Below are 26938 nucleotides of genomic sequence, written 5' to 3'. Positions count from 1 at the left end.
ACTCTGTTAGATTCATGCATGCCAAAACTGTGTAAATTGATGGGCTCTGTACAATAGGTTTGCAGTGTGAATGCAGCCTTTTAGACCGACTGCTTCTGTCATTAAGCAAGAAAAAGTGAAAACTTGCTTTCTTAGTCCTCTTTAATATTTGTTTTGACTTTAACAAATTATTGAACAGATTATTAATAATGGTTCAAAGAACATTTTGCTGAGCTCAGTGAAAAGGTTTGTATGTAGATCTGCAATGAAAAATGTTATACAATTATAGCCATATGGCTGCTGTGAGTCGACAATACTGTCTAAAATGAAACTATACTTCTCTTCTGATCAGAAAACAATAAACACAATTATTCAATATAGTGCAAAATTGTTTGATTTTAGCAAAAACAAATGTAACCTTTTTGATTATTACTTTTGTAATGATAATCAGACCTGAAGCCACACTGCTTTTATCTGGACAAAACATAGAGAAAACCCCTCCACCACGCAGAAACATTTACAGAGAGTCCTCCTCCTTCTGTCTAAAAGGACCTTAATGCATCCTTGTTTCTTCTGTGTGTAGATAAATCAAATTTCATTTGCTTTTGTCCATTTATTTTGATATCCATTTTGCGGTAGTCCTTCGTATAATTTCATGGACCTGAAGTCACTATCAAAATTGTCCTGTGCACTGTTGCATCGGGTCTTAAGTTTGAAATAATTTAGGTCTCATCATTATATACATTATATCATTATATTCTAAAAGATAAGGGGATTGTACTTTTAAGAAAAAACATGTTTTGTTGGTTTTTAGGAAACTGACACTTTTCTGGGAAATCGAGCAGAGAATTTTCATGACAATCCTAAGAAACAAAGCATGTTTCCTTCATGAGAAATAGCTGCCAATCGGTCGCACATTGTGACCTTGGACCTTTAAAAAATAATCTTGGTCTGGTTTGGTCATGGAAAGAGTTCGTACTCCAGAGACCTTCAGAATGTTTGGCTCTTGAAATGTTCTGATGTTTTTTTTTCTGTTTCCCCTTTTCCTCAGGTGGTTTGGCTGCACAGTCATGCCAATGTTGAGCCCGTGATTGAGTAGCTGTGCTCCAGGCCAGCAAAAGGCCACAGCATGTCCAGTTCGGGCTTTCCCCCCAGCCAGGGGTCCTTCAGCAGCGAACAGAGCCGTTACCCCCCACACTCAGTGCAGTACACCTTCAGCTCCACACGCCACCCGCAGGTCAGAACCACGTGCACCACCTTACAATGTCAACAAACCACATAACATAAATGCTGCGCAAGTGAAACTGTAACTGCAACTTTCCTGTTTCTGTGTCAGATTTTTGACTTATTCAGTTTTGCAGACAGAGCAGATCCTGAATTACCAGTCTAGGGCTGGGTGACAAGACTGTATTTTCATATATCAACAATGTCTCTTAATCATGGTGATGTTGATTACAACATTCAATTTTCAAATAAAATAGGAGATTGAAGGGAAAATATAATAAGGTTAGCAAATAGATTTTTTTTTTTTTATAAATATACGTTAAAGCTTGTAAGTTTTCACATAACGAAGCATGTTATTTTAGGAAAATGGAATAGAAGTATTAATATAAAAAATATATATTATAATATTAAAAATTAAACTGAGAAAATCTGGTAAGAAGTACTAAAATGTCAAACTCCAAAAAGAGATGCATGTAATTGTAAATGTTGAATTTATTATATTTAGAAAACAATTTTAAGGAATGCACTTATATCAGACTTGCATTTAGTTAAGTGACTTATTAACATTAAATGGACCTTTTCACAAGACTGTTATGACATATTTAAGGCTAATCAGCATCCTAAATCCTTAAAAGTTTTTAATATTTAGATTTTTAAAAAACTTATGAGCATATATATTTGTGTATTATATAATTTCATTATATTGGATTGTATTATATATTTGTTTTATATACAAATTAGAAAACAATTTACCTCTTATTCGAGGTGTTTCTAATGCAGCATCTATGGACAACACAGGCACAGATGACAACAAGAGCATTTAGAGGTATCCGCTGTACTTCAGTGTCAGTGAAAGACTGTTGTATTAAACTCATAAGCAGTCAATTGTGAATAGTTGTCTGCTTTTTAGTTGGAGCATTTTAATTACTCGTGCTCACCTCTCTTGCCGTAGCGTGCTACTGCGATATAGCGCATATGAGATAAATTACGTCAGTTTGTAACAACCAGTTATGATCTTGAACTGAACTTATACTGAATCCACTTTAATGGATTTTGGAAGAAGTTGATGAATTGACATGTAAATCCAGCAGGTCACATCCCTCCACTAAAATAGCAGTGGCCATCTCCTCCAATCTCCGCCAATCATAGATTAAGTAATATATCCATATTACGATGTTTAAATGACAATATACATGTTCATACACGTATTTGAGAATCAGAATATTAGAAATGTCACAATATGATTAGGACATTTGTCAACATTTGCAGAAAGGGGAAGAAGGAAACAAATCTATATACATAAATCGTCTGCCTGTTGTGTGCCACATGATAAACTTGATGCATCACAAGATGATGTGTGAAAGTGTTAATGATTATGTGATGGTGGGGCAGACCAAGGTGATTTGCGTAGAGCGCCAGTTGTGTTTGTGCTGGCCGCGCGTCCTCCAAAAAGATAAGAATGAATCTTAACTGCTGCCCATTGCGCTTCGCTAGAGGAGAGGTTTTTGGTCTTTCTGAGGGGCTCACCCAGTGTGTGTGTGTGTGTGTGTGTGTGTGTGTGCATGCGTGCGTGTGTGTGTGTGTGTTTTAATTGATTAATTAATAGTTTTTTTTCTTTCTCCAAATGAATCTTTTCAGCAATTGTGCTTGGTTCTTTTTTATATTTAATATGAACTTAAGCATGAGTGTGGCAGAGGTGGGGCAAAGTAGTCAGTATAATTGCATGTTGAGGTTTTTTTTAAGGCAATTATCAATAAATTATTTTAAACCCATCACCCAGTCCTACAGCACTTGATTTGCAGTTTTAGATTTGCTATTGTCCAAGCTGTAATTGTAAATATCAACTTATTTATATTTTTTAAACCCACATTATTTTTCATAATGTCAATATCACACTCTCTTTTTCTCAACCCTTGTTTCTTTGCTAACATTGAAGTACATGTGACAAATGAATCAACTTTTTTCCAAACAGACAGAGCCAGGCCAAACCCATTTAATAGTTCACCTCTGCATAGCAAGTGCTGCGTCATGGGGCGTTCACACATACAGAGATTTTATGGCTCCTAGAGGTTGAATGTATTTTTGGTCAAAGTAAGCATTTCTACTGCTGAATGATCTCATTTTACTGATGGGCTCCATAACCGTAACTGCTCATAATCTTTGAAAATATGACCACAAATGGGATTTGCTCCTGGTTTCCATTGCATTTTAGCTGACTCTGCCTTGGACTCCACAGAATAGCTAGTTGTTATATCTGATAAGACAAAATCGTGTATTATAACGTTTGTATGCTTAAATAGCAAAATCAAATGATCCTTGGACTAATACCAGGACACATTATCTATGTATTTTCAAAATATATGTGTGAAAGAGGCTACAAAGTGAGCCTCTGCTTTTCTGTTGTGCGTATGTGTGCGACTTTGTGTGCCTTTATTAAATATGGTTCTACAACACATTTAACTTTTTAGCATTTACTAGAGCTTCTGAGAATACTTGACGACAGTTTTTTGTAGCTGTAGTAATTTTGATTTTGGTAAAGCAAATAGTCGGACTATTAATTGAAAAAAGATTGCCATCTCTATTTGCCCCTACACAATCTTAATTTTTTAATTTATTTTTTATTTTTTAATTTATTTTTTTACAATTTTTTTTTAGGGGTTTTTAACTTTTAATAGACATATTAGTGCAGAGAATTGACAAGAAATAGTTGGGAGCAGAGAAAGGGGAGGGGTTGGCAAAGGACCTTGAGCTAGGAATCGTACTAGGGTTGCCGTGAGCACCATGGTGCTATATGTCGGCGCACTTAACCACAAGGCTAATGGCGCCGACCAAAATCTTAATTTAGCTTTTATATACATTGCTCAGCAACATGGACACCTCCAAATGGCATACACATACTGTATTCATAAAGTATAATTCACTCAAAAATGTAATTTCTGTCTTAATGTAATGATGTATTCACAACCATAAAATCAAGCATGAGCTGACCCACTTTGTTTAATACCGAGAGGACACTCGTGCCTGCCAATGTAGTCTACTGTAGTGAACAGAAGACTACATAGGCTGTGAATTACGGGTTATAAAGTAGAAATGACATTCAGTTTGTTGCACAGGGTTAGGGTAAGCGGTCGTTTGCGAGCTGCGCGTGATGTATTATTTGCATGTGTCTATGTTGTTTTTGTTGTTGTTGTTGTTGTTGTTGTTGTTTTTTCCTCAGTGTCGACAGTCATGACATGAACCACCTTTAGTAGTGAAACCAGCGCACACATCATTTAAACAATCATATTGCATTCATAATTACGACAAGCATTAGATATGTTTTTTCTTTTATAGTGAACAAAGTGCATAAAAATAAATGTTTATAGTAATTGTTTATAATAATATAATGCAAGAGGGAATCTGATAATGACAAATGTCTCATTTTATCAGTGAAAAAGTGGTGTAATAATGTTGTCAATGACCAGCATGTCTCAAACACAATAATTAAAGTCCACCATTCAAAGTCTCTACACAATTTAGCATTTTAACCAAAAGTAAACCTACACATAGGCCTAATATTATTGTTGTTTTACCATATGTTTTAGAAAATCAGTACTAATAGCCTGCTCATATCAACCTTATAAACCTACATCTACAGAATAGTGAAAAAATCCTGACCTTGATTTTAAACAAAAAATAAAAAACAAAAATGTGCTTCTCATTTTAAACAGAATCGTGCTGCCCTAGCAAATAGTATAATTGATTCTGTTGAAAAGAACTGAATGGAGAATAATGTAATGTATAAAAATAAAGTAATGTGATATTTCATAGCAAAATCTTTTTTTTTTTTTGTCTATGGAACATTTAACAGTAAAGCAGATATCTTTACACTAGCTTCTCCTTTATATTCTGTCTCTTAACAGCAGTATCACTTAAGAGATCTGATCTAATTTCCTCCATTAACTTCATTATCTTTAATAGTGGTTGCATCACTTTAATTGGCATAAACCTAAATGCATCTCCAACCATTTCTGCTAAGATTACTGTTAAAGTTGCCACCTTTATTTATTATATATATAATCAGTGACTTTTGTTGTTTTGTGTACTTCTCTTGCTTCCCCAACATCTTTACTGTCTCAGACAAAAGGAAGCCAGAAATGCCTGGACCTCAACATTATAAATCAATTTGGTTATCACTGTAGTGCATTTCTTAGAGCCAGAGAAGCAGAAGTAAACAGAACCCAGCTGTTCCGTCTCTTCTCTCTGCGTTTTTTTCTTTTTAATTCACATTACTCAATTATTTACACATTTCCTGTTTCCAGACATGGACATGGTCATGTTTGTTCTGAAGATGTTAGCAGTTTCGAAGCATCTCTAGCACAGATGGTCATGAAGTGTCTTCTAGAGGAAATCTGATGTCTGTCTATTTCAGTGGGGTGACCTAATGCCAGGCGATCTTGCAGTAATCCTGCTGTACCGCTGCCAGCTCAGACAGCTGTGATAGCGTTGTCAACATTTAACCATACAAAATTATGCATGAGATCAGTATTCATTGTTTAACATTAAACTGTGAAAATGTTTTTCATGTATTCAGACAAGATCCAAATGAAAGAAACTCTCTGCTCATTGGTTTAACAGACCTAAAAATCTATGTAGATTATGAATGACACAGAGGGTGAGCATAAAATAGATGATAACCTGATATACAGAACTGAGAGTCACTGCTTGCTGAAAAGATGATTAGTCATTGTTCATTGTCCGAGTTATGGGGTTGTGCACAGTATTGTCATAAATAGCTACTCACTTTAATTAGTGGCTTTATTGTGAGGTTAAGACCTAAAGTCACTATAGTGATTGATTTAAACTCACTGCTGCTTTGCCCTTAGATTGTAATATATTTAGATTTGTTAAAGATGATTGACTAGTCATTCATTAGTGACTTATGTATTAGTGTTAAATTAAATATGATAATTTATGTTACAAAATGTACAGCAGGGAAAATAAGTATTATTGTAATAGTTCTAAAGGAGCCTCTAGGAGGCCTTTTATTGGTGATAAAAGATGGCTCCCATATGGAGAAAGAAGTCGCATAACTAAAGGATTTCATTGGTTAATACCAACATCTGGGAAAAATTTCAACGGCACATTTAGGAATATGTATTATGAGAAAAAATTGTGACGTTTTCAATACTTATTTTCTTCGCTGTATGTTTTTTTTGAAAAAGCTGTTGTTTGTATTTTTTTAAAGCAAAGAATCATGAAATGCATCATGGTTTCCTCAAATTAGAAAACTTTTTTTTTTAATGTGTAAAAAAACAGAAAGCTTTGATTAATTTTTCTTTTTTAACCTGATATCAAAGAACAAGCAAACTAGCAGAAAACTAGTAGTTATCGCTGTGTTGCAGCTGGATTAGTCCAAAAGGTGCAGTAATTTTTGCGGTTGGACTTGTTTTAGTACGGATCATATTCTCACCACAAACGAACCGCTCCAGGGTTTGTTTGAAAGCATTCTGAGACCACCTCTTCAAGCAGGTCTTGGTACGCTTATAGCAGGTCGCACACCAGAAGCGCCGCGCCACGCAGCACCATGCATTTTAGAATACTAAACTTAGGTTTCTATCAGGATACACACACCGGCGCCACAAGTCGGCGACTGTCGACGGCACCCGACCACGACTCAGGATGCGCCACAGAGCGCCATCTGATTAGTTTCATGTTAAATATCATGCGAATGTGAGCGTCTGGTGTGCGATACTTTAAACTGTCATGTGCACGCCGTGTCGCGGCACCGAGCGGCGCTTCTGGTGTGTGACCTGCTTATTTGGTCCGCTTTTGGTGCGCACTCGAGTACGATTGCTGCATTCTCACCTGCCCAAATGAACTGCACCAAAAGGGAAAACGAACTCGTGCGATTCAATCGAACTAAATGAGGCAGGTGTGTAAGCACTCTTACAGACTATTTTCAGAGTTCTTATCACTCACCACAAATGGAGTCAATCGTGCAAATGTCACATAATCTTCCCCATACTGTTTGCAAATGTTTAAGAAATGCAACAAAATAACAAGCAGTTTCTTTGTGTTCCCTTTTGACTTGCGTTGTTATCTTTAGTTTCGTCACTTCCATTTTTTTATTCTTCGATTCATAGCTGAACAGCCAATCAGAGTGCTCTCTTTCACTGATGGCTGACGCTGATTCTACATGTTGGTTTTGACAAACTCTCTTTGACGTAAGGCGACCTGTGAAACATGGCAAACAAACTAGCTCAACGGATTCTTACTGACTGCCTAACACTAGCCATAGGCTGACCATCAGCTTTGTGTATCCCGGCCTTCACAGTGATATTTTTCCCCAAAATAAATGCAGCCTTAGTTAACTTGCTGATTTAACAGTAATGTGTTGTTAGGAAATCAATTGATCATGGTATGACCGATTAGGCAATAACATTATCACTAATGATGTAGGGATTAAAGTAGTAGGGATTAGGCAAACCTCCTGTAGAAAAACTCTTATGCACCTGACACTTGATCTAAACTCCATCTTACAAGAACTCAATAAAGAAAATGTTTACTATAAATGTACCACAATCATGTTGCACTTCTTGCTTTAACCTTAAATACCTCTCGAACAATGTTCACCTTTAATACCTCTCTCACGTTATATCCTGCACAATGTCCAGTCTCATGTAATATTACTTGTATAGCCTGTCTTATGTGTATAGTTAAGTAATATATAGTATACGTTGGTTATGCATAGGGTTTTTTTCTTATGTCCAATCTTGTGTTTATATTAATGATTAATTTATGTAGCACGGTTATCCTGTGAAACACAATATTTCATTGCTTTGTATGTCCACACATGTAGAGGAATGACAATAATAGCTGGAGTAATGTGATTGTGGAGGGATTCTGCCTCAATCATGGAACTAATTCTTGAGCTTGATTCTGTTAAAGAATGCCATTGACTTGATTTCATCAGAACTTTTAGATGAAATCAAAGAGTAAACCAGCCAATAACCTTGTTGCAGCACTTAACTTGTAGTGCAATTATGTTGTGAGTGACCTGAGTCTCTGCCTTTTCTGATACCATCTCACATATCTCCCACTCTTAATTCTCTATTAAAAATATCTAAAAGCAAATCTTAAAGAATAGAAATGACACACAGTAGAGTTTGTCCCCTGAAGCATTGATTGTTGTTGACACCGTTTTACTAGAAGTGATGTAACACACAAACATCCTGAAACACACCTCTGCTGCTTCATATACACACAAAGTCTGTTTTGTGTGTATATGGAGAAGTGGAGGTGTGTGTGTGTGAGGATGTGTGTGCGTGTTTATTTCAGATGAGATGTGTGTGCTGGTGTGCTTTAGGAGACCTAAATCTCTCGACCTCTGTCTTTCTCTCTCACAAACACACACACAGTCGTTGTCTTTCTGCCCACATATATCTTTAATGCCTTGAGCCCTCATCCATCAGGCTCTTGTGTTTTTGTTTTGCTCAGTATCTGATATGCATGTCTCTGGTTGTTTAGGAGTTCTCAGTTTCAGACTACCGCAATCCCCTGCAGGACCAGCAGCGTCGCAGACCTTCACTACTGTCTGAATTCCACCCTGGGACCGAGAGGTGAAATTATCTGGAGATATGACATAGGGATGCTGTCCTCCTCATTTTAGTTCTGCTTCATTTTAAGTTAACGTATAATGAAAATGGGCCAGTTTTGTTTTTAAATCTGAGAGCTGATTATATCAACACATCTTCCAGAATAAAAAAAATGATTTGCTTTTGAATATTTTCTTTGGAGGCAGCTTGAAAATACTATGCACATTATCTGTGCATTATGTGTGTTAATTATGACAGTAAATTATTGACACTGAAAAATGTATGGTTTCTTTTCTTAAATTTTGCACTGTCTAGAATGGCCTGAATATAATATTTAAATTATGTATTATTTTATAATTCAATTGAATATTGAGGAGAAATTTATGACACAAAAACACTTTTAAACACTTGAGCCTAGAGCTGGGTGATAAACACACTAGCGCATGTTACTTTACGTCAAAATGACAAGACATGCAAAAATGAGTGCCGTATAGCAGCAGTGAGGTGATAGTAAATAAAAAAAACAATGTAAGGATGTTGCCAGAGTGGCTTTTTGGTTTCTTTTATTGTGCATCCTAGCCACTAGCACCCCATCGGAAAGATTTTTTATTTATTTATTATTATTATTTTTTTTTACATCGGGGGTAATGTACTCTTCCAATATCACAGTTTGTAGTGTTCAATATGTATTTGAATAATGATGGTTGCTTTCTTTTACTTGAAAAGCACCGATTTGATTATCATAATTTGTGTTGTTTACAGAGTTTGAGGTTTACTGTATCTTTATTATTCACATCTTACAGATGTTGATCAACATTTACCATTGAACACGCTTTGTAACATTTTATTTCTCAGGTTTAAGAATCTCTTTAACACTAATGTTTCTTTTATTATAAAGAGATCCGCTATTTTGGTTTTTGATTATTTAAACTATTTGCCTTAGTAATGTTAAAAAATAAATAAATCCTAATATACCTAAATGTATTGTTAAAAAAATCTATAATTATCCATATTGAATGATATGAAACATGATATCGTGATAATTTACATTTTTTTTGCAATATCGCCCAGCCCTACCTGAGCCTCAAGAGTTTCTGTGTGTTGGCAGGTCTTATATGCTTCTAATAACAAGTCCTAAACAAATGCAGTTTTGGATGGCATTACCTATTTGGATTTTGAAATTTACATTGCACAGTGTTGCTTTTCTCAATTAGTTTATATGAAACATTAGTAATGTGTAAAGTAAACTTTATTATTACTCTAAAATTATAAAATTTGTCTGGAAGAGTTTTCTTACTACCAGTTTGCTGTGTGCGAACTCAGTGATAATTGTAATTAAAAAGTTCCTGTCCTTTCCTGTAGGCCACCTGAGCGCAGACATGGTTATGAGCAGCAGTTCCACGCCATCTCAGCTCAACAGGAGCAGGAGGCTCTCGAGAGCAAGCGTCCCCGCATAGAGAATGTGTCCGAAACACACTTTTCAAGATCTCAGCCCACCAGCATCATACTGCCCTCTCAACACACCCTACAGGACAGCATCAGGACCTCCGCAGATGTCAAGAAGGTGAGAAGTGTATAACCTAACCAGAATATTGGCTGGGCTCTAAGGTTACTTTTTAGTAGGAGCACTTGTGCACCTAATCAAAAAGATGTAGGAGCAGTCAAAGATTTAGGCGCGCATATAATCTTTTTCTCTCTTTAAATGGCGCAATATCGTTGTGCTACATAACCTACAAAAGTATGGAGAGCATTTCTTATTATAAAAAATGAAGAAACCTAGCTTTAAATAAGCTTTGAATATTTTCAGTGTCAGACATGCTATAAACACACTGTCCTAAAAAACAAAAAAGCATGCACTAATTTTATATGCACATCAGGACTCATCAGGGTGCATGTGCACCTGTGTGGAGTCAAAGGCTGCATTTACACTGCATGGTTCAAGTGACTCAATTCCGAATTTTTTATTTATTTATTTATTTTTTTGTTCTCCCATGTGGCACAGATAGGATATGTCCCATGTACATGTAAGCAGGAAAAAAAATCACATGGATTCCGATTTACTCAAATTAGATTCAGGCCTTGTTCTTATGTGGAAATTTATCCAATATGAATCGGAGCTGTGCCCTCGTGTCTGCAGTGTAAGCAGATAGGTAAAATTTTCTCTCGTCAATGCAAGTCAAGTATCATTAAAAACCATAGCGAATGACGTCAAGTCAGATGCTTTCATTTCAGCATAGATTTCAGCAGAGTTCCAAACCTTATATCTCATACCTAGGACTAAAAAGCTTTTATATTGTCATGTAGCACAAGTATTTAAGCATGTTAACGAGAGAGAGCACAATATTCATCACGTAACCAGTATAAACTAATATCAAACATCACATGCATAAATCACGCCATTTCTATTACATTAAAATGCCTAGATTAAAAGAGGATGGCCAAATGAGAACTTTTGTGTCATAACTCTAGTAAAACAACTTGTCAAAAATAATTAAAAAAATTGAAACCCTACCAACTGATAAAATACAGGAACAGAGAAAAGAGTACTCTTTTATTATCAGCTGTCAGTCAGCGCCTGCTCTTTTTCTTTTTTTTTTTCTGGTCATTGCGCCTTTGCCGTGTGCTGTGTAAATGCTGACAATCAGATACAAGTCGCTTTTAAAAGAATATGTAAGCCGGTCATCAAATAAATCGGATACAGTCAAAAAATCTGAGTTGACCATCGAGATCTCCAGTGTAAAAGCAGCAAAAATCTGTGTGTGAGACAGACGGGGCTCATTTAAGCGTTGTCAGAAGTACTGTCTAAAGTTAACCTGAGTCTGAATTGTGTTTTTGGCGGAGGTCATCAGACAGTTATTAAATTTGTTGCGCCAAAGTCATGGCCATAGCTACAAAATGCAAACATCACTGTTGATGGGTAATGTATAGGTAAGAGAATTTGGGAGTTGTAGTTTTTAAATTTCCGATCAGGTCAGTTGCACACGTGCACCTTAATATATTTTCTTGGTTGCACACAGTAGGTTTTGATCGCAGCTGGGACTGAAATGGTCACACTGTAGAGCCCTGATTTGTGTGACACATTTAAACATTTCACTATTTTATAGAACAAAACAGGGTTCAGATTTAAATTTTATTTATTTATTTTTTGCTTCTGTTTCGCTTGTGTAAGGCTGTTTGAAGACTTGCACTTATCCTCACGCTCTCTCTCCTTTTCTGGGACAGGAAAGCCAGTTTGGTGTGAAGGTGGAGGCCTCGTCCCCAGGTGGAGTTCCACAGGTTGGTGAGGATGCAGATACTTCGCCCTCCAAACTCTCCAAGGAGGAGTTGATTCAGAGCATGGACCGCGTCGACCGTGAGATTGCCAAGGTCGAGCAGCAGATTTTCAAGCTGAAAAAGAAACAGGTGCGTGTCCTCGCTAAACTCACTTGTATTAGACTGAGACTGAAATGCTCTTACAGCTCAAAAAGTGCTTTCTTTAAGCTCTAAGCTGTTCATTTTGTAAATACAGAGCTTAAGATGGTTTCAGGCACTAATTGTGTGGTGACATGATTGGTTTGTTTAAATAGCAACCAAAGCGGCTGACCTTGTCGCTTGCTCTCTCTTCATGTCCCAGGGTTCAGCCCTGTGTCACTGTTCTCTTACACTGGTGCTCACAAATTGCTTTCTTTGTTCAGTCTTTATCTGTAAGCCTTGTGGGAAATGTTGCCCTTCTGAGAGGCTTGTCACAACTCCCTTGTCTGTGCCAACTTTTCTTGCTCTTTGATGACGATGCCAAATCCTTCAGGATTGCATCATGATAATCCCAGAAATCGCAAATGTAAACAATAATTCCTCACTGTGCACACAATCACGTTTTCTGAAACGGCTGATTGTAGTGATAGAGGCATGCTGCTTGAATTCATTTCCCTTGTGAAAATGTGACACAGAAGAACGGTGCATTTGTTTTCTTGCTTTGTAATCCTTCTCCTCATTAATTCTGGTATTCAGTGCCTCGTTTTTTTTCAGTCTCTTACCAATTGTTTTTCTTGTTCTTCAACCTCTTTGTTTTGATCTCAGTGTTTTACCTGTATGTTTACTCCTGTTTAGGAGATTAAACAAATCCCACTTCAGCAGCACTTTAATTATGCAGAGCATTTTTAGTAAGGAAAGGCGCTGGGGAAATATGTTGTGGAAGTGTATGAACGTAGTATTTATACCTCTGCACATCACTTTGATATGAGAGATTGTGAGAAGGTTTTATTGTCTGATCATTAGCGGTGCTTGCTTAGGCGATTTTTTTCTGTTATTATGGCTCATACATGGCTATTTAAATGTGCTGCATCAGTCATCTTACACGTTGCAGACTGGAAGGATGTTGCAATTTTTTTATGCTAAAACAGAGCAGCTTGATATGAGTTTTCAAGCACTAAAATCTCATGTTAAAATCGTTCAGCCAGGTAACTGAGAATTTAAAAATGTACTATTTACAGGATCTTAAAAGGGTCGGGTCGATAGACGATGCCATCGTCCATCGCCGATAGACATCATGATGCTGAGCTGGCATTGCAAACCTCCCCCGTTGCCCCCGTTGCAGCAACCCACTTGCTAAAAATACACACGGCCCCGTTTACACTAATACTTAGTTTTTAAATTGCCCTCCATACATCCTATTCCGCTGAAAACAAACATCTTGTGACCACGCACACACACAAACTGACTTGCTCTGCCAACAGTGTAGACTATGCGCGTCTGAGCTCCAGCACTCACCCTAGAGAGCAGTGCACATTGTACAGGTTATCAAGGATGTTCCACTGGATCACGTCTCACTATAGTTCTTAAACGTGATATTTAATAATCTTGTCTCTATCTAACGACTCTTCGGTCTTTTGAATCTATCAGGTAATGCGTCACAGCATTAGTACACTACTTCAATCTTTCGCTATCAATCTTGCACTTGATCATTTTAGCGAAAACCACAGATCCTGTTGGTTTTGCACCTTTTTTACCAAGTATGTTGACGCCTTTATAATGACACAGATCACTCTGCCTAATCATGCCAGAGTCCTGCGGAAAAAGTGATTAACGAGTGGTAATTTATGTGTAACTTATCTTTATTTATTTCTGATATGGTTATAGGTCAGTGGCGTAGCGGACGGGCCCGCAGGGCACGCACCGCGGGGGGGCCCCACGTAATTAGGGGGCCCCACGTCGTCGCGATTTTCAATGATTGAAAATCCAGAAACTGCAATAATCAAACTCTTGGGAACAACTGTAGTCGGAACCAAAGTTTACAGAACTGTGTTCTCTTAACTCCTCTCAAGGTGGACTACTTCATTCTGATTGCTTGCCGCCGAACCGCGTCATAGCCAATGAAGACGCGCCGCTGTTTCTCGCCGCCGGTTCTCGTTAAAAAGGAATGACTTCTGGCAACTTTGACGCTCTCACCGCTTTCGGTTTGTGATCGCTCCTCAGTTTGTGAAGGATTCCCAGCGTGGTCGCTCCACCCCGCTTCATTTCCCCGCTCCTCAATTTGTGGCATAGATATATACACTAGATATCGCATAGGGACCCTAAGCATGCGCCAATAGCACCGCCACATTGGTACAGTGCTCCCAGGACAAATGTCATTCAACCGCACTAGTCAAGACAGTGTTATTACATGAAAATGCGGGACTTTAGCGCTGTCTACGAGTGTAGTAACGAGCAAACAAAGAAAACAAAGCACAAAGGCAGAACATTTCATAGGTCAGATTAAGTTTTTTACGTTTTTGTATGTTCTGAAATTTGTGCTAAACAGATAGGTAGCGTTATTGATGATAATACAGTCACTTACTGCATTCAGCATAAGGCAAAGCAGCTCCAACTCGCACTAAATACTCGGCTTATGCTAGTTTTGTTGAATAAAATCAGCAAACAATGCAAAAGAAATATAACAACGAGATGCTGCGCTGCCAGAAACTGGTATTATTGTCGGCTAGTGAACGAGTCGTTCATAACGGAGATTCATTCACAAATAAATCGCTCCCTCCGTCAGTATGAGAAGTGAAAGCAGAAGAGGAGGTGTGTTTCAGGACACGGATTAGATTAAATTTAACAGGGAGGGTGAATAGTACATTTCTGTACACACAAACAAAAGCTTTTTGTCAGGAATGCCCATGCGATCAGTCATCCATCAATGTAGAAAAGTGATGTAAAATTATAATTTTCATAATTCGTAATTTCAAAAAAAATTACATACTAACATCTAGGATAACTCCCGATCATAGGTATATGTGTATATCTCTGGCTCTGCCAAACCAACCAAAGTATTGTACAGAGAAATACATTTTAAAAAGCAAAAATGTAAGCAAAATTAACTCCCCGGATCAAAAAAATACAGGGGAATTTTTTATTATTTCTATTGTTGAAATTTTGTATGTGCCTGTATACTTGTATTAGGCTTCAGGTTTAAGATCTATTTGTCATGTTTGTTGTCTCTTAGCAACAACTGGAGGAGGAGGCAGCAAAGCCGGTAGAGCCAGAAAAGCCAGTGACGCCGCCTCCTGTGGAACACAAACATCGCAGCATCGTCCAGATCATTTATGACGAGAACCGGGTATGAACACATTTTTATGTGATGCTGTTCTGCCACTCTCTCTCTCTCTCTCTCTGTCTCACACACGCACACACACAGAAACCAGATTGTGCTGGTCTTTACAGGACACGTGATTAGGTGTTGTTAGGTATCTATGAAGATTTTTTTTTTTTACTGTTTTAATTTTACAGTGCTCCATTTAGAAATGTTCATATAGATTTACTGATGAATTACTGCTGTAAAATAGAATATTATTACCATCACATTGTTCAAATTAAACAAAACTTTCACTTTGGAAGTGAATGTTTTCAGTCTTTGTTTTGTTTTATTAAATAATGATAAACTCCTCTTTCGATTAAATCTCTTAGTCTGCCAGATTCCATAACATTCTAGGTTATACAGTAAATTACATTTTTATGACTTGATTCTGCAGTTTTGGCCACATTTTCTACAATGTGGAAATCCTTGGGCCCTATGTGGTTAAAGCGTGCTTATATTATTCTCATTGACAAAACACTTTCCTTACAGTCCTTTAAGATCTTTGGAAGATATTGAGCAATACATAATTGAGCTCAATTGTTTTTTTCTAGAGATGTGATTATATAAGAGCTGTGACTGTAATAAAAACAGAACGTTTTTCAGATCAGGAAAAAAAGGAGGAGACAAATGTCTTTTGCTTTCCATTTATACAAAAATATTACTGCAACAACAATTGGTTTTAACAAACAGAACTTAGAACCTGTAATTTTAGTAAAAATTTAGTCAAATCAAGAAAGAACCAGCTGAATAAAAGGAAAATATTCAATACGAACAATGATCTCTGCTACTGTTAACGCTAAATATAGAAATAAAAGATCTTGTACAACATATCATATTTAGTTTAATTAAGGATTCAAAAATACTCTTATAAAACTTTGTTTCATTATATTGTAGGTGTATCATTTTTTATTCAAAACCTATTCAGTGACATAAGTTTATGTTGTTTGTCGCCCCATTAGTTACACACTGTAATTGCTACAACATTCACCAGCTTCAAGTTCCATTAAACAGTGATTTTAATCTTTACCATCAACATCAGTGATTATATCTGAGCTATAAACTGTTGTCCCACTCCCAGTACTCCTGTGTTGTTTAATTGTTTTTAACGAACTGAAAAAGTTTAAAAGCTGAATCTCTCTCGATCAAACTGATTTGAATGCAGCGCATCGATTGATTAATAAGCATTCGAATGTTTAGCATTTATGTTGTTGGGGTTTTAATTGAGATCACAATTTTTTAATGTTTAATTGTGCTGCTTTACACTGAATGCATTTATGTTGGCTAAATAAACAGTGACGGAAAACACTGTGATTTAATAAAAATCTAAAAAAGCATTGGTTGGTCCCACCACAACTTTTTCCGTCATCATAATATTTTACAGGGAAGCCAAAATGCTTTCATACACGTGATTTAAAGGACGGGAAGGCAATCTCTCTGCAATTGTTATAATTGTTGGATTAACCTACAAGTTCAAGAAAGTTATTAATCCACAGGTCACGTGCGATCCAAACTGTGGATTGTGATCCGTACGGATCATGGATCATTTGTGATCCGTTACACCCCTAGTCTCACCACACAAGTGCAACAAAAAGAAAAATGTAGAATTTTATGTGGCTCTACGTTGTGCCAGCATTTTCAGACAAACACAAATTATCTGTGAAATCAGTACTACTGATATTCTGTCTCATAGCAACTGAAGCGTCTTTCAGCCAACAGAAAAAAATGCTGCGCCATAGAAATGCTCACATCTGAGCATCTTCGTCACATCTCCGTTTTTTATAATGCACTGGCATTTTCAGCAGAGTATAAACAATTAAAGCATTACACATTCATAAAAAGACAGCTAGCAGACGTGATGCAAAACTACAGCAACCTGAGACAGGCTGAGACAGGCTCACTACACTTCTAGCATCTATAGAGAAATGGTTACACAGATGGACGTGTATACTTGGTAGATTCTTGCAGCAGATACAAAATCAGATTGTAGATTTGAGTGTAAAGAATTGTGGGATTTGTGTAATGGAGGCGTTTCCCAGACAGTACATTGCAGCTCAGGAAATGGTGATTTTTTTTTTGTTTTTTTTTTTTGGCATGTTTATTTTTACTCCCTTTCACCCCAGAGGAGAATGTTTTCCAAACAAGTGATAAATTGTTGTGTACTCAAACAATTTGTGTTTCTCCTTTTGAAGCCCCACATATTCTGTCTCTATCGAAGCTGGCATTAAACATTTGAGAGCACGGTTTGTTAGTTTAATGCGGTGTGTCAGCAGGCAGACTATCTTAACCACAAGGACATACATCTGTCTCTTTTACCAACATTCTTTCACTGTTGTGTCACAGAAAAAGGCAGAGGAAGCCCATAAGATACTGGAGGGGTTGGGGCCTAAAGTGGAGCTGGTGAGAGCTGTGCGAAATTGTTTTCTGGTGCAATATATTTCAAGTATGTATTCATCTAGTAAATCTGCTGCCATTTCCCCTGTTTCTCCGCAGCCTCTGTACAACCAGCCCTCTGATACTAAAGTCTACCATGACAACATTAAGACGTGAGTATCCGCTCTCTGTAAGCTCACAGTAAATAATGCTGACTGTGACTTTGACCGGACTTATCAGATGTGTGACAGGGATTGCAGGCTACATGATTAGTTCATGTGACTTCAGTTTTCTTTAGGTTTAGCTGTTGTATTTCCAAGACAATCAATAGCAATTTAAAACACAACTCGGTCAAATGTATGGCAGCACTTTACCAAAAGGAGATAAGATGTTCATGAAACATTTATAATCATAACATGCCATGAATATGAAGGACATTTTATGCATGCTTATAACTATTGTCATAGAGTGGAGGAACTACGACGTCACTTTGTAGGCCAATCGGCTGTTAGCATAAAACTGGTTCCCTTGATAAGTTCCCTATAGGATTTTCCCATAATGTTACAAAGTTTGCAAATAATAAGCTCTTTGTTCAAACACAGTTCATTACACTTACACCTTTTGTCCAACCGGATAATCCTCACACGAAAATACAACTTTTAGCACTTTTGAATCTTAAATGCAAACGCAAGAATTGAAAAGCTAGCATTAGGCTATAAACGAGCTACAGTGCCTTTGGGGCGCTCGACTGTGACATCAGTACCACCCTGTTACAGACAACTTATGAAGCTTATTTTTAGAAATATGGTTCATGAGGAAGATGTGCTCTCTGGATTTATAATATAATCTACGCTATATATTATAAACAAAAACAAATACTTAAACACCTCTGTATATAGACCTATGTGCCTTTTGGATTGGTTTTTTATGTGGGAAATACATTTGTTTTGCTTTATGATAGTTGTAAAAGTTAAAAAGCGACTTTGTTTTTATAAATGTGCCTACATAGTATTATCATATTTTCATAAGTGTATCGTGTGTGTGCATAAAACCCACTTACCTTACCCTAGTAATAGATGACAAGAATGAGGCGTAAGGTATCAAATGCCTGCAAGTTCCATCATGGATAGAGAACAACATTCAATGTTCTTTTTTGTTCCGAAGTACAGCAAAAAGCAGCCCATGCTGCCATGCCAAGGTGGAGTGTAAATATTGCAGTTAAGATGGAGTTAAATATGTTCAAATAAAGAAAAAAGTGACAGAAAATTAATTGATCACATTTAAATGACAGATAATATGTATGTTTTTGTTTTTATTTATTTTATTTTTTGGCATAAAAACTGACATCATAGTCCCTCTTCTTTATTAAGTGTCTTTCCTGATAGCTTGATGTTATCAGAACAACATGACCTGTCATAAATCTGTCATAAACCTGTCATGTGGCCGTTGTAATTGTCATGAATTTCATAACAGCATCATTATTTTGTCCTTGAACTCAACTAGTAGTGCAAATTAAATTAACTCAATTTGTGTGATTATTAACACTTTTACTGAGAATTAAATTACAAATTCTGTTGTTTCACTGAAAAAAGCGATCTGAAAAATATTCTTGACAATTATTATGGCATAATGACAATCATGTTACACACTACATTGTGGTTGTCTTTCTGTTTTATGAATGGTGGAAACTATTCTCTAGTCTAGCAGATTAGTTAAAGTCACAGACATTGGATTATTTCTGATATTATCACATGTAGTACTAAACCAATATCAATATTTACATTTCTAAAAGGTTGTCAATATTGATATATAACAGCTTCTAGATAGTTCTTTTATTTTTGCCCTTTGAAATGTGCCAGAGGCAAGTAGATTTGCCATCATGTGTAAAATAAATTGAAACTCCTCTTCCTAAAGCACAAAAATAGAGATTCTTGAAGATTAATAGTTTGGAGTTGAAAGCAAACCTTTTTTTTAGAAATACAAATTTGAATCAGTGTAAAATGTGACCTTTCACTTTTCACCCACCTCATCCCAGTCATTAGATGCTTTCAAAGAGTCAATGGACACTTGATGTTGCATCATGTTTGCTGAGTCATTTACATGGTAAACATTGACTCGCCAACTCATTTTTTGACTGGTTGATTAGTAAACCGGAGTATTCTTGCAGGATTTATTATGGGTACAATAATGGCGTCTCCTGATATCTCTGCAGCAGGCACGCAACAGTCTGTGTGGGTTAAAGGGAAATTGCTGCATGTATGCAGACAGGTCAAGTTCAGTCAGTCTGTCTGTTACTCACACAGACACAATAGAGGAGGAAGAGTGAAGCCCTCTCTTCTCATGAATAACTTACACTACTATTCAAAAGTTTGGGGTCAATATGATCTACACGTTCCTTAAAAAGTAAAGAGTTTTTCAATGCATTTTAGGCATGATATATAGCATTAAATTACTTATTTAAATATTACATATTACCTTTATAAATATTTCATATATAAGATAGATAGAAAGACAGACAGAAAATTATACTAGATAGATAGATAGATAGATAGATAGATAGATAGATAGATAGATAGATAGATAGATAGATAGATAGATAGATAGATAGATAGATAAAGCGATGAGATTAATGCTAAGATACTGTAAAAGAAGAAGTGCAACAGGAAATAGTTGTATAGGTGCAAATGTATGTGCCTGTCGAGATGGAAATGTAACAAAGTATTCACACAAACACTGTCTACACCAGACATGTCAGCTGTCACTCTTCTAGCTGCAGATAGTAGGTGTTCTACTTTAGACTTTACAAAACAGAGTAAAGATGAATTAAAACAAGGCATTAGTTTGCAAGTCATGTTGAATCACACCTCTCGCATCCAACACTTCTGAGACTTCTTGTTTTTTTAAAAGAAGAGAAGGATTCAGCTGTTCTGATGGAGTTGAGAGGACTTATGATCCACCATGTTTGTCTGTGGGCAGGTTATGTAGCAGCACCGAGATCTTGTTCACTGTGCATTGTTCGCTGCTTTTATGAGGGGGGAATGTAAACTCCAGCTTTTATTACTGCAGGAATCAGGTGATGAGGAAGAAGCTGATTCTGTTTTTCAAGAGGAGAAATCATGCACGCAAACAGAGGGTAAGTCTCTCTCTCTCTCTCTCTCTCTCTACCTCTCTCTCTCTCTCTCTCTCTCTCTCTCTACCTCTCTCTCTCTCTCTCTCTCTCTCAGTCTCTCTCCCCCCATATATATATATATATATATATATATATATATATATATATATATATATGTCTGTGTCTGTGTCTGTGTGTGTGTGTGTGTGTGTGTGTGTGTGTGTGTGTGTATGTATGTATATACATTATAGTAAACACAGTAAGTAGTTGTAGAAAAAAACAATAGTAGTAATAAAAAAATCTCTCATGCTCTCTCTGAAGTTCAACTTGCTTTATTGGCATGCCATTTTTATGTTGCCAAAGCACTTACTTAATTTACTTACATCATCAAATTAATACAATATGGAATGACAGGAAACAAATTTACAAAACATACAAAATCTTCAATAATAATTACAAATATAAGCTCTTTCTTTTGTGCAGTGAATAGTGAATTCATTAGTTTGAGGGTGTAAGTGCTCCTCCATCGGGAGACATGGCTGAAGTTACATAGATTACAGTTTTATAGATTCAAACACTATTTTCATGAAATGGCATCGTCAACTTTGTGATCACATTACTTTGTTCATAGAGAAGTTACAAAGTGAATGAAAATATTTATAGAGAATTGGATGCTAATTTATAACTAAAAAACTCAAATATATAACAGATAATGTGTGTTGTTGGAACAGTCATCTCATTTGCTCAAGTTGATCTCTGTGCTTGATTCAGACATGTAATCAATTCCATGTATCCAGTTTGTTAAATGTTGGTTTATTGGTTTATTATCTAGATGGTTTATTGTCTTTGCCAAAACTTTTGACAAAAGAGGTCAGAGGTTAGTTCATGACTCTTCATAAAAGTTATGATAGCAGTTGCACCTACTGAATGTCAGGTTTTTGATTAATTTAAAGCCCCATATCGGCTGTTGCATAAAATACTTTTATAACAAACCAACAGTTTGTTTGATTACCTGTGTCAAGGCACAGTGTTGTATAATATGTTGCATAATTCAGTGTTTGTCTGGGAAAAACTAAATTTAATCCATGTTAGAATTGCACAACCACAACAAAAATAATCATGTTTTGATAAGATGCAGCAATCTACAAGCTAGTATACCTTAATGAATGTGCATTTCTTACTTTGCTTATAAAAAGCAAGATCTCTTTAAATGAAAAATGCTCATTAATAAATAGCAAATATCAAAATCAGCCAATAGTTGTTTATAAAAAAAAACTCCCAAATTGCATCTTAAGTTATGAACTCTTTGTTGTAATTACACAACAAAGCAAAAGGAGATTTAATGGTCTCACATTATATTAGGTGCCTTTTAACTACTAATTACCTTAAAAAAGATAGTTTTGTACAATATAATTGGATTATTGGATCGGTACTGGTAGTTTTAAGGATGTTTATTATAGTGCAGGTAATGGTCAGCAGGGTAGTTACAGATGTATTTATTTTAATTAATTGCATGCAGATATTGTAATAAATCAATGAATGCCAAATTATAATAGAAACACATCCATCTGCATAAAAAGTGCATTTTATCATAATTCATTTAGATTTTAGTATTTTTATTTGTAGTTTTAGTTTTTAAATTTAACAACTTTATTAATCCCACCAGGGGCAATTAAATCAAGGCAGTAGCATCATGATACAACAAACACATAAAGAGACAAATCACTCACAAAAATATTAAAATCCAGCTTGCTTCATAATAACTTCATAAATAGCACCACAAAACCAATAAGAAAAGAAGGTGAAGTTTTGAAGATGATTTTTGTTTCTAATGGAAAGTGAGGAGAAACGGCATAAAAAGCACAATTTATTAGTAATTTGTAATTTAGTTTATTGTAGTTGATGGGCTAGTTTAAACCGCTTAGCTGGAAAAACTAATTTTACCATTAACCTGATTTTAATTTGTTGTTATTGAGATGCATTGTTCGGTAGATTGTTTGCAGAATGCTTCATATCACTGACTATAAAACATTTGATTTCTTCTGATAGGTAGTAAAGAAATAGTTTGTATTTCATCAGATTTTCTTGTGTTTTTGTTAACTTGTCTTGCCTAGATCTCTTTAGGCTGCTTTCTATGATCATTACCCATGGTTATGAAAATTGTCCATTTGTTTCTGCCTGTCTTTATCTTTTGTGCTTCAGGATTGTTGATAATGGATGTTTTCTTTAAATCCTGTTCCAAAAATAAGCTGCGCACATTTTGATTGCTGTTTTTAAATTGGTTTGTTCTCAGGAAGGTAAAGTTCAGTGCAGTTGCTTGTTAGCAGACTCGGTCGGTCAGAACTGCTGGACCAAGAACAGTCAAAGTGGTGACATGGCCAAATGCCAACAGGAAGGTTAACTGTTCAGAGAGGAGGGAAAACAAATCTTTTTTTGTCCTGGATGTACTGTAGTGTAGACTAAAGTGCACTTGTTTCTTTGAACAACTGTTCTTGTTGAACCTCTTTATCTTTGCTCGCTCCCTCTCCCATTCTTATCTTTCTTGGTCTCTTTCTGTAAGTGGTTTCAGGTTTGTAAGTCACATTGCAGGCCAAGAACATCACAGAGAATAACAGGTTATAGGGAATTAAGAGTCAGGTTAACATGATGAAATTAGCAGGGCATATATTGTTTCCTGCTTCCCACAAGATTTCCAGTCAAAGGGCACCTTTAGGGCCAGGGTATGCAGTTTTGTTTCTCGAAAGAGCAGTGGTGATTGTATAAGAGCAGTTTTTTTTTTTCAGACATGCAAAACAGCTAGTTTTTCTTTAAAACATAAAGTGCAAGTGAATTTTTTTCTTTTGAAAGATAATGCTTTTGATTGCAACAAATAGTTAAAAGCAAAGTTTAGTTAGTTATGTAAATTATTTTTGCACACAATCCATGCATATTTTTTTACAGTATTCATTATGCACATTATTATCATTATTATTTTTACATTTTTACCCTGAGGCATGTAATTAATACCGAACCATATAATTATTATTTTTTTTAAATGGTCATTTTTAGATTGTTTCATATTTCATCATATTTTATTAAAATGGTTATGTTTGTATTACAATGCAAAAAGTGCATAATTTGTAAATGAATGATTTCTGGAATAAAACCTGGAAGTAAAAGTTACTGTGACGGATGTCCACCACACAATTTCTGTTTTCCTAGAACATGCAGTTACTAAGCAGTTATAACAAGAAAATAAAGCATTACATTTTTTTAACTGTCTTTAATTATTTTATGCAATATAACGTTATGGGCCAACCATGGATAAATACATGAATGTATAAACGTGTATGAAACATCACTATTCAGTTCACTAACACCACTGACATTCAGTTCACTTTACTATTATTAGCTCTTCTGTCGTGTTTCCTGACTGATTTGAGATCGCTTTGCTTCTGTTTACCCCCTATCTTGATCCAGCAGCGCAATTTCATCTTCTCTTGATCAGGCTCATTATTATTATAGATTTTTTACTCATGGTTTAAAAAAAAATGAATATATGCTTGACTATCTCTGGCATTTTGAAAATACAAATACTCTTTAGGTAGGCCACTATGCCATTTTTATTTTTCGCTGCTCACTGCGCACGAAACAATAATCACCAACCAATAACAGTGATTGTAAATGTAAGAAAGCTGATTGGTTGAAAGTGACTGCCTTTACATGCACACAATCCACACATCTTTGCTCGCTGTTTTTATTCAGACTCATTCACATTCTCTCACTCTCTTTCTCTCTTTCTTTCTCTCTCTCTCTCTCTCTCTCTCTCTCTCTCTCTCTCTCTCTTTCTGTCTCTCACACACACACACACACACACACACACAAGTGCAGGTATTCACTTCGCAATAGTTATTGCCAGATCAATTCAAATAAATGACGGAACTCAAAAATCTAACATTTACCAGAACGGGTTCCGGCTCTGGCTCAAATAAAGCACTGATTGCAAACCATACTAAGCAAAAATTAGGTGTACATATAATCAGTAAGATTAATTAATAAAAGCCTTCAAAATATTGTTATATAGTTTGATTGCCCCAAAATATTTTAACAGCTAAATAATTGTTTGGTTGATTAGCAATAAATTTCATCCTTCCATAAAAGTGTACTGAATAATAGTAATCAACTGGAGAACTTGTTGTGGTGAGCTTACTTCATTTATTTAGAATATTGGAGTTATTTATATACAATAAGAAACATTGCTTTCTTTTAAGTTTATTTCTTTTTCTTAAGGGACTATAAAAATTGATCCGGTAAATCAGCTGAATGTAAATGAAGAAAAAAAAATGTTTTTTTTTTGTTTCCTCAGGAGCAGAAAATTTGTCAGCGGTATGATGAACTCATGACAGAGTGGGAGAAAAAAGTTGAGCGTATGGAAAACAACCCACGCCGTAAAGCCAAAGAGAGCCGCACACGAGAATACTACGAGAGGCAGTTTCCTGAAATCCGCAAACAGCGCGAGCAACAGGAGCGTTTCCAGAGGTCAGCCAGGCCCCTCAGTTTTCATGATGACCTAGTGAACGCGCTGTCATTCACACACATTCACAAGTATTGCTTTTCCTTGACACAGACAGTGATGTAACATTTAGTGTAAACACTCAAGGCGCTGTGTTGCTGTCCTGGCTCTGCAGATGGCCAATCAGCATTGAGGATTCTGTGGGTGCTAGGGTCAGAAGTCATATAGATACTTATAGATACTGCCTGTCTTGCATAAGACTCTTTGGCAGCTTTCTAATGTTCAATTGTTTACCAAAAAAAGACTAGAGGTGAGAGTCAAATAAATGACTTGATTCTGAGGGAAAAGTTGTTTATCATACTTTAAACAAAAAGTCAGTAAAGTCATGTGGTTCATTATGTCAACAACTGCTTTGACAACTTTAGTTAGTGAGTGAGTCATTTACTTTTCTCAGGGTTGTTGTTTTTTTATTAGTTATAATTTTAATTAATTATTAGTTTAATTTAATTAGTATAATTTTATTAATGGTCGTCATGGTGGCGCAGTGGGTAGCACAATCGCCTCACAGAAAGAAGGTAACTTGTTCAAGCCTTGGCTGGGTCAGTTGACATTTCTGTGCGGAGTTTGCATGTTCTCCTCGTGTTGGGGTGGGTTTCCTCTGGGTGATCCGGTTTCCCACACAAGTCCAAAGACATGCGGTACAGGTAAATTCATTCATTCATTCATTTTCTTGTCGGCGTAGTCCCTTTATTAATCCGGGGTCGCCACAGCGGAATGAACCGCCAACTTATCCAGCAAGTTTTTACGCAGCGGATGCCCTTCCAGCCGCAACCCATCTCTGGGAAACATCCACACACACACTCATACTCATGCACTACGGAGAATTCAGCCTACCCAACTCACCAGCGACCCAGCGACCTTCTTGCTGTGAGGCAAGAGCACTACCTATTGCGCCACTGCCTCGCCCACAGGTGAATTGGGTAAGCTAAATTGTCTGTGTGTATGGATGTTTCCCAGTGATGCGTTGCAGCTGGAAGGGCATAAAAACATATGCTGGATAAGTTGGCAGTTCATTCTTCTTTGGAAAAGAAAATGAATGAATGAATTTTATAAATTTATTAGTTTTATTAGTTATATTTTTTATAAAATAAATCAGATCAAAATGCTAATAACAAACAATAGGATATGAAAGATAATTTAACAATACTCAATTTTCATGTACATTGTTTATTTAAATTAGATTTCAGTTTAAAAATTACATGTATTTTACACCTAGTCAGTTCCTGCATTTTTTCTGATGTTATAGCTATCCAGCTGTGAAAAGGACCAGTGTAAAGGCTGATACTTTTAAACTTCTGTGTCAAGCACATGCATATGCTCTGGCGCAGCCTTCACGCGGTCACATACCCCTCACCATGGCTGACGCCGGTGCTGTCGCGCACCTCTCAAAAAATATAACTACACTTCACAACAACGCGTATTGCAAGCTCTGTGATTGGACAGTGCTGAGAGCCACGGGCCCGGTGGAGCAAGTGTTTACAAGTGTCGAGTCGTGTGGAGGAGCTCCACATGGAAAATTTTGTTTTGTGTTTATC

The 26938-nt window shown here is 36.3% G+C and overlaps 2 protein-coding genes across 29 annotated transcripts in view; both read left to right on the top strand.

The window, feature by feature from the left end:
• epg5 (ectopic P-granules autophagy protein 5 homolog (C. elegans)) overlaps window positions 1-26938 on the top strand; it is a 1176376-nt gene that overhangs the window by 365633 nt on the left and 783805 nt on the right. The gene's annotated exons all lie outside the window — the stretch shown is intronic.
• ncor1 (nuclear receptor corepressor 1) overlaps window positions 1-26938 on the top strand; it is a 114785-nt gene that overhangs the window by 11407 nt on the left and 76440 nt on the right. For all 25 annotated transcript variants that reach the window (NM_001442985.1, NM_200276.3, NM_001442984.1 and 22 more), the window contains exons 2-10: window positions 1031-1216; window positions 8713-8804; window positions 10143-10344; window positions 12003-12182; window positions 15241-15354; window positions 17713-17769; window positions 17863-17915; window positions 20809-20875; window positions 25197-25369. In NM_001442985.1, coding sequence (NP_001429914.1) covers window positions 1109-1216; window positions 8713-8804; window positions 10143-10344; window positions 12003-12182; window positions 15241-15354; window positions 17713-17769; window positions 17863-17915; window positions 20809-20875; window positions 25197-25369 — 1046 coding nt within the window. In that variant the 5' untranslated portion in view covers window positions 1031-1108. The remainder of the gene's footprint in view (window positions 1-1030; window positions 1217-8712; window positions 8805-10142; window positions 10345-12002; window positions 12183-15240; window positions 15355-17712; window positions 17770-17862; window positions 17916-20808; window positions 20876-25196; window positions 25370-26938) is intronic.

Source organism: Danio rerio, chromosome 5 (assembly GCF_052040795.2).
Source record: "Danio rerio strain M-AB ecotype USA chromosome 5, GRCz13ab, whole genome shotgun sequence".
In the NCBI taxonomy this organism is placed as follows: domain Eukaryota; kingdom Metazoa; phylum Chordata; class Actinopteri; order Cypriniformes; family Danionidae; genus Danio; species Danio rerio.
Note: the sequence above shows the minus strand (reverse complement) of the source record. Positions and strands in the feature narration are given on the sequence as shown.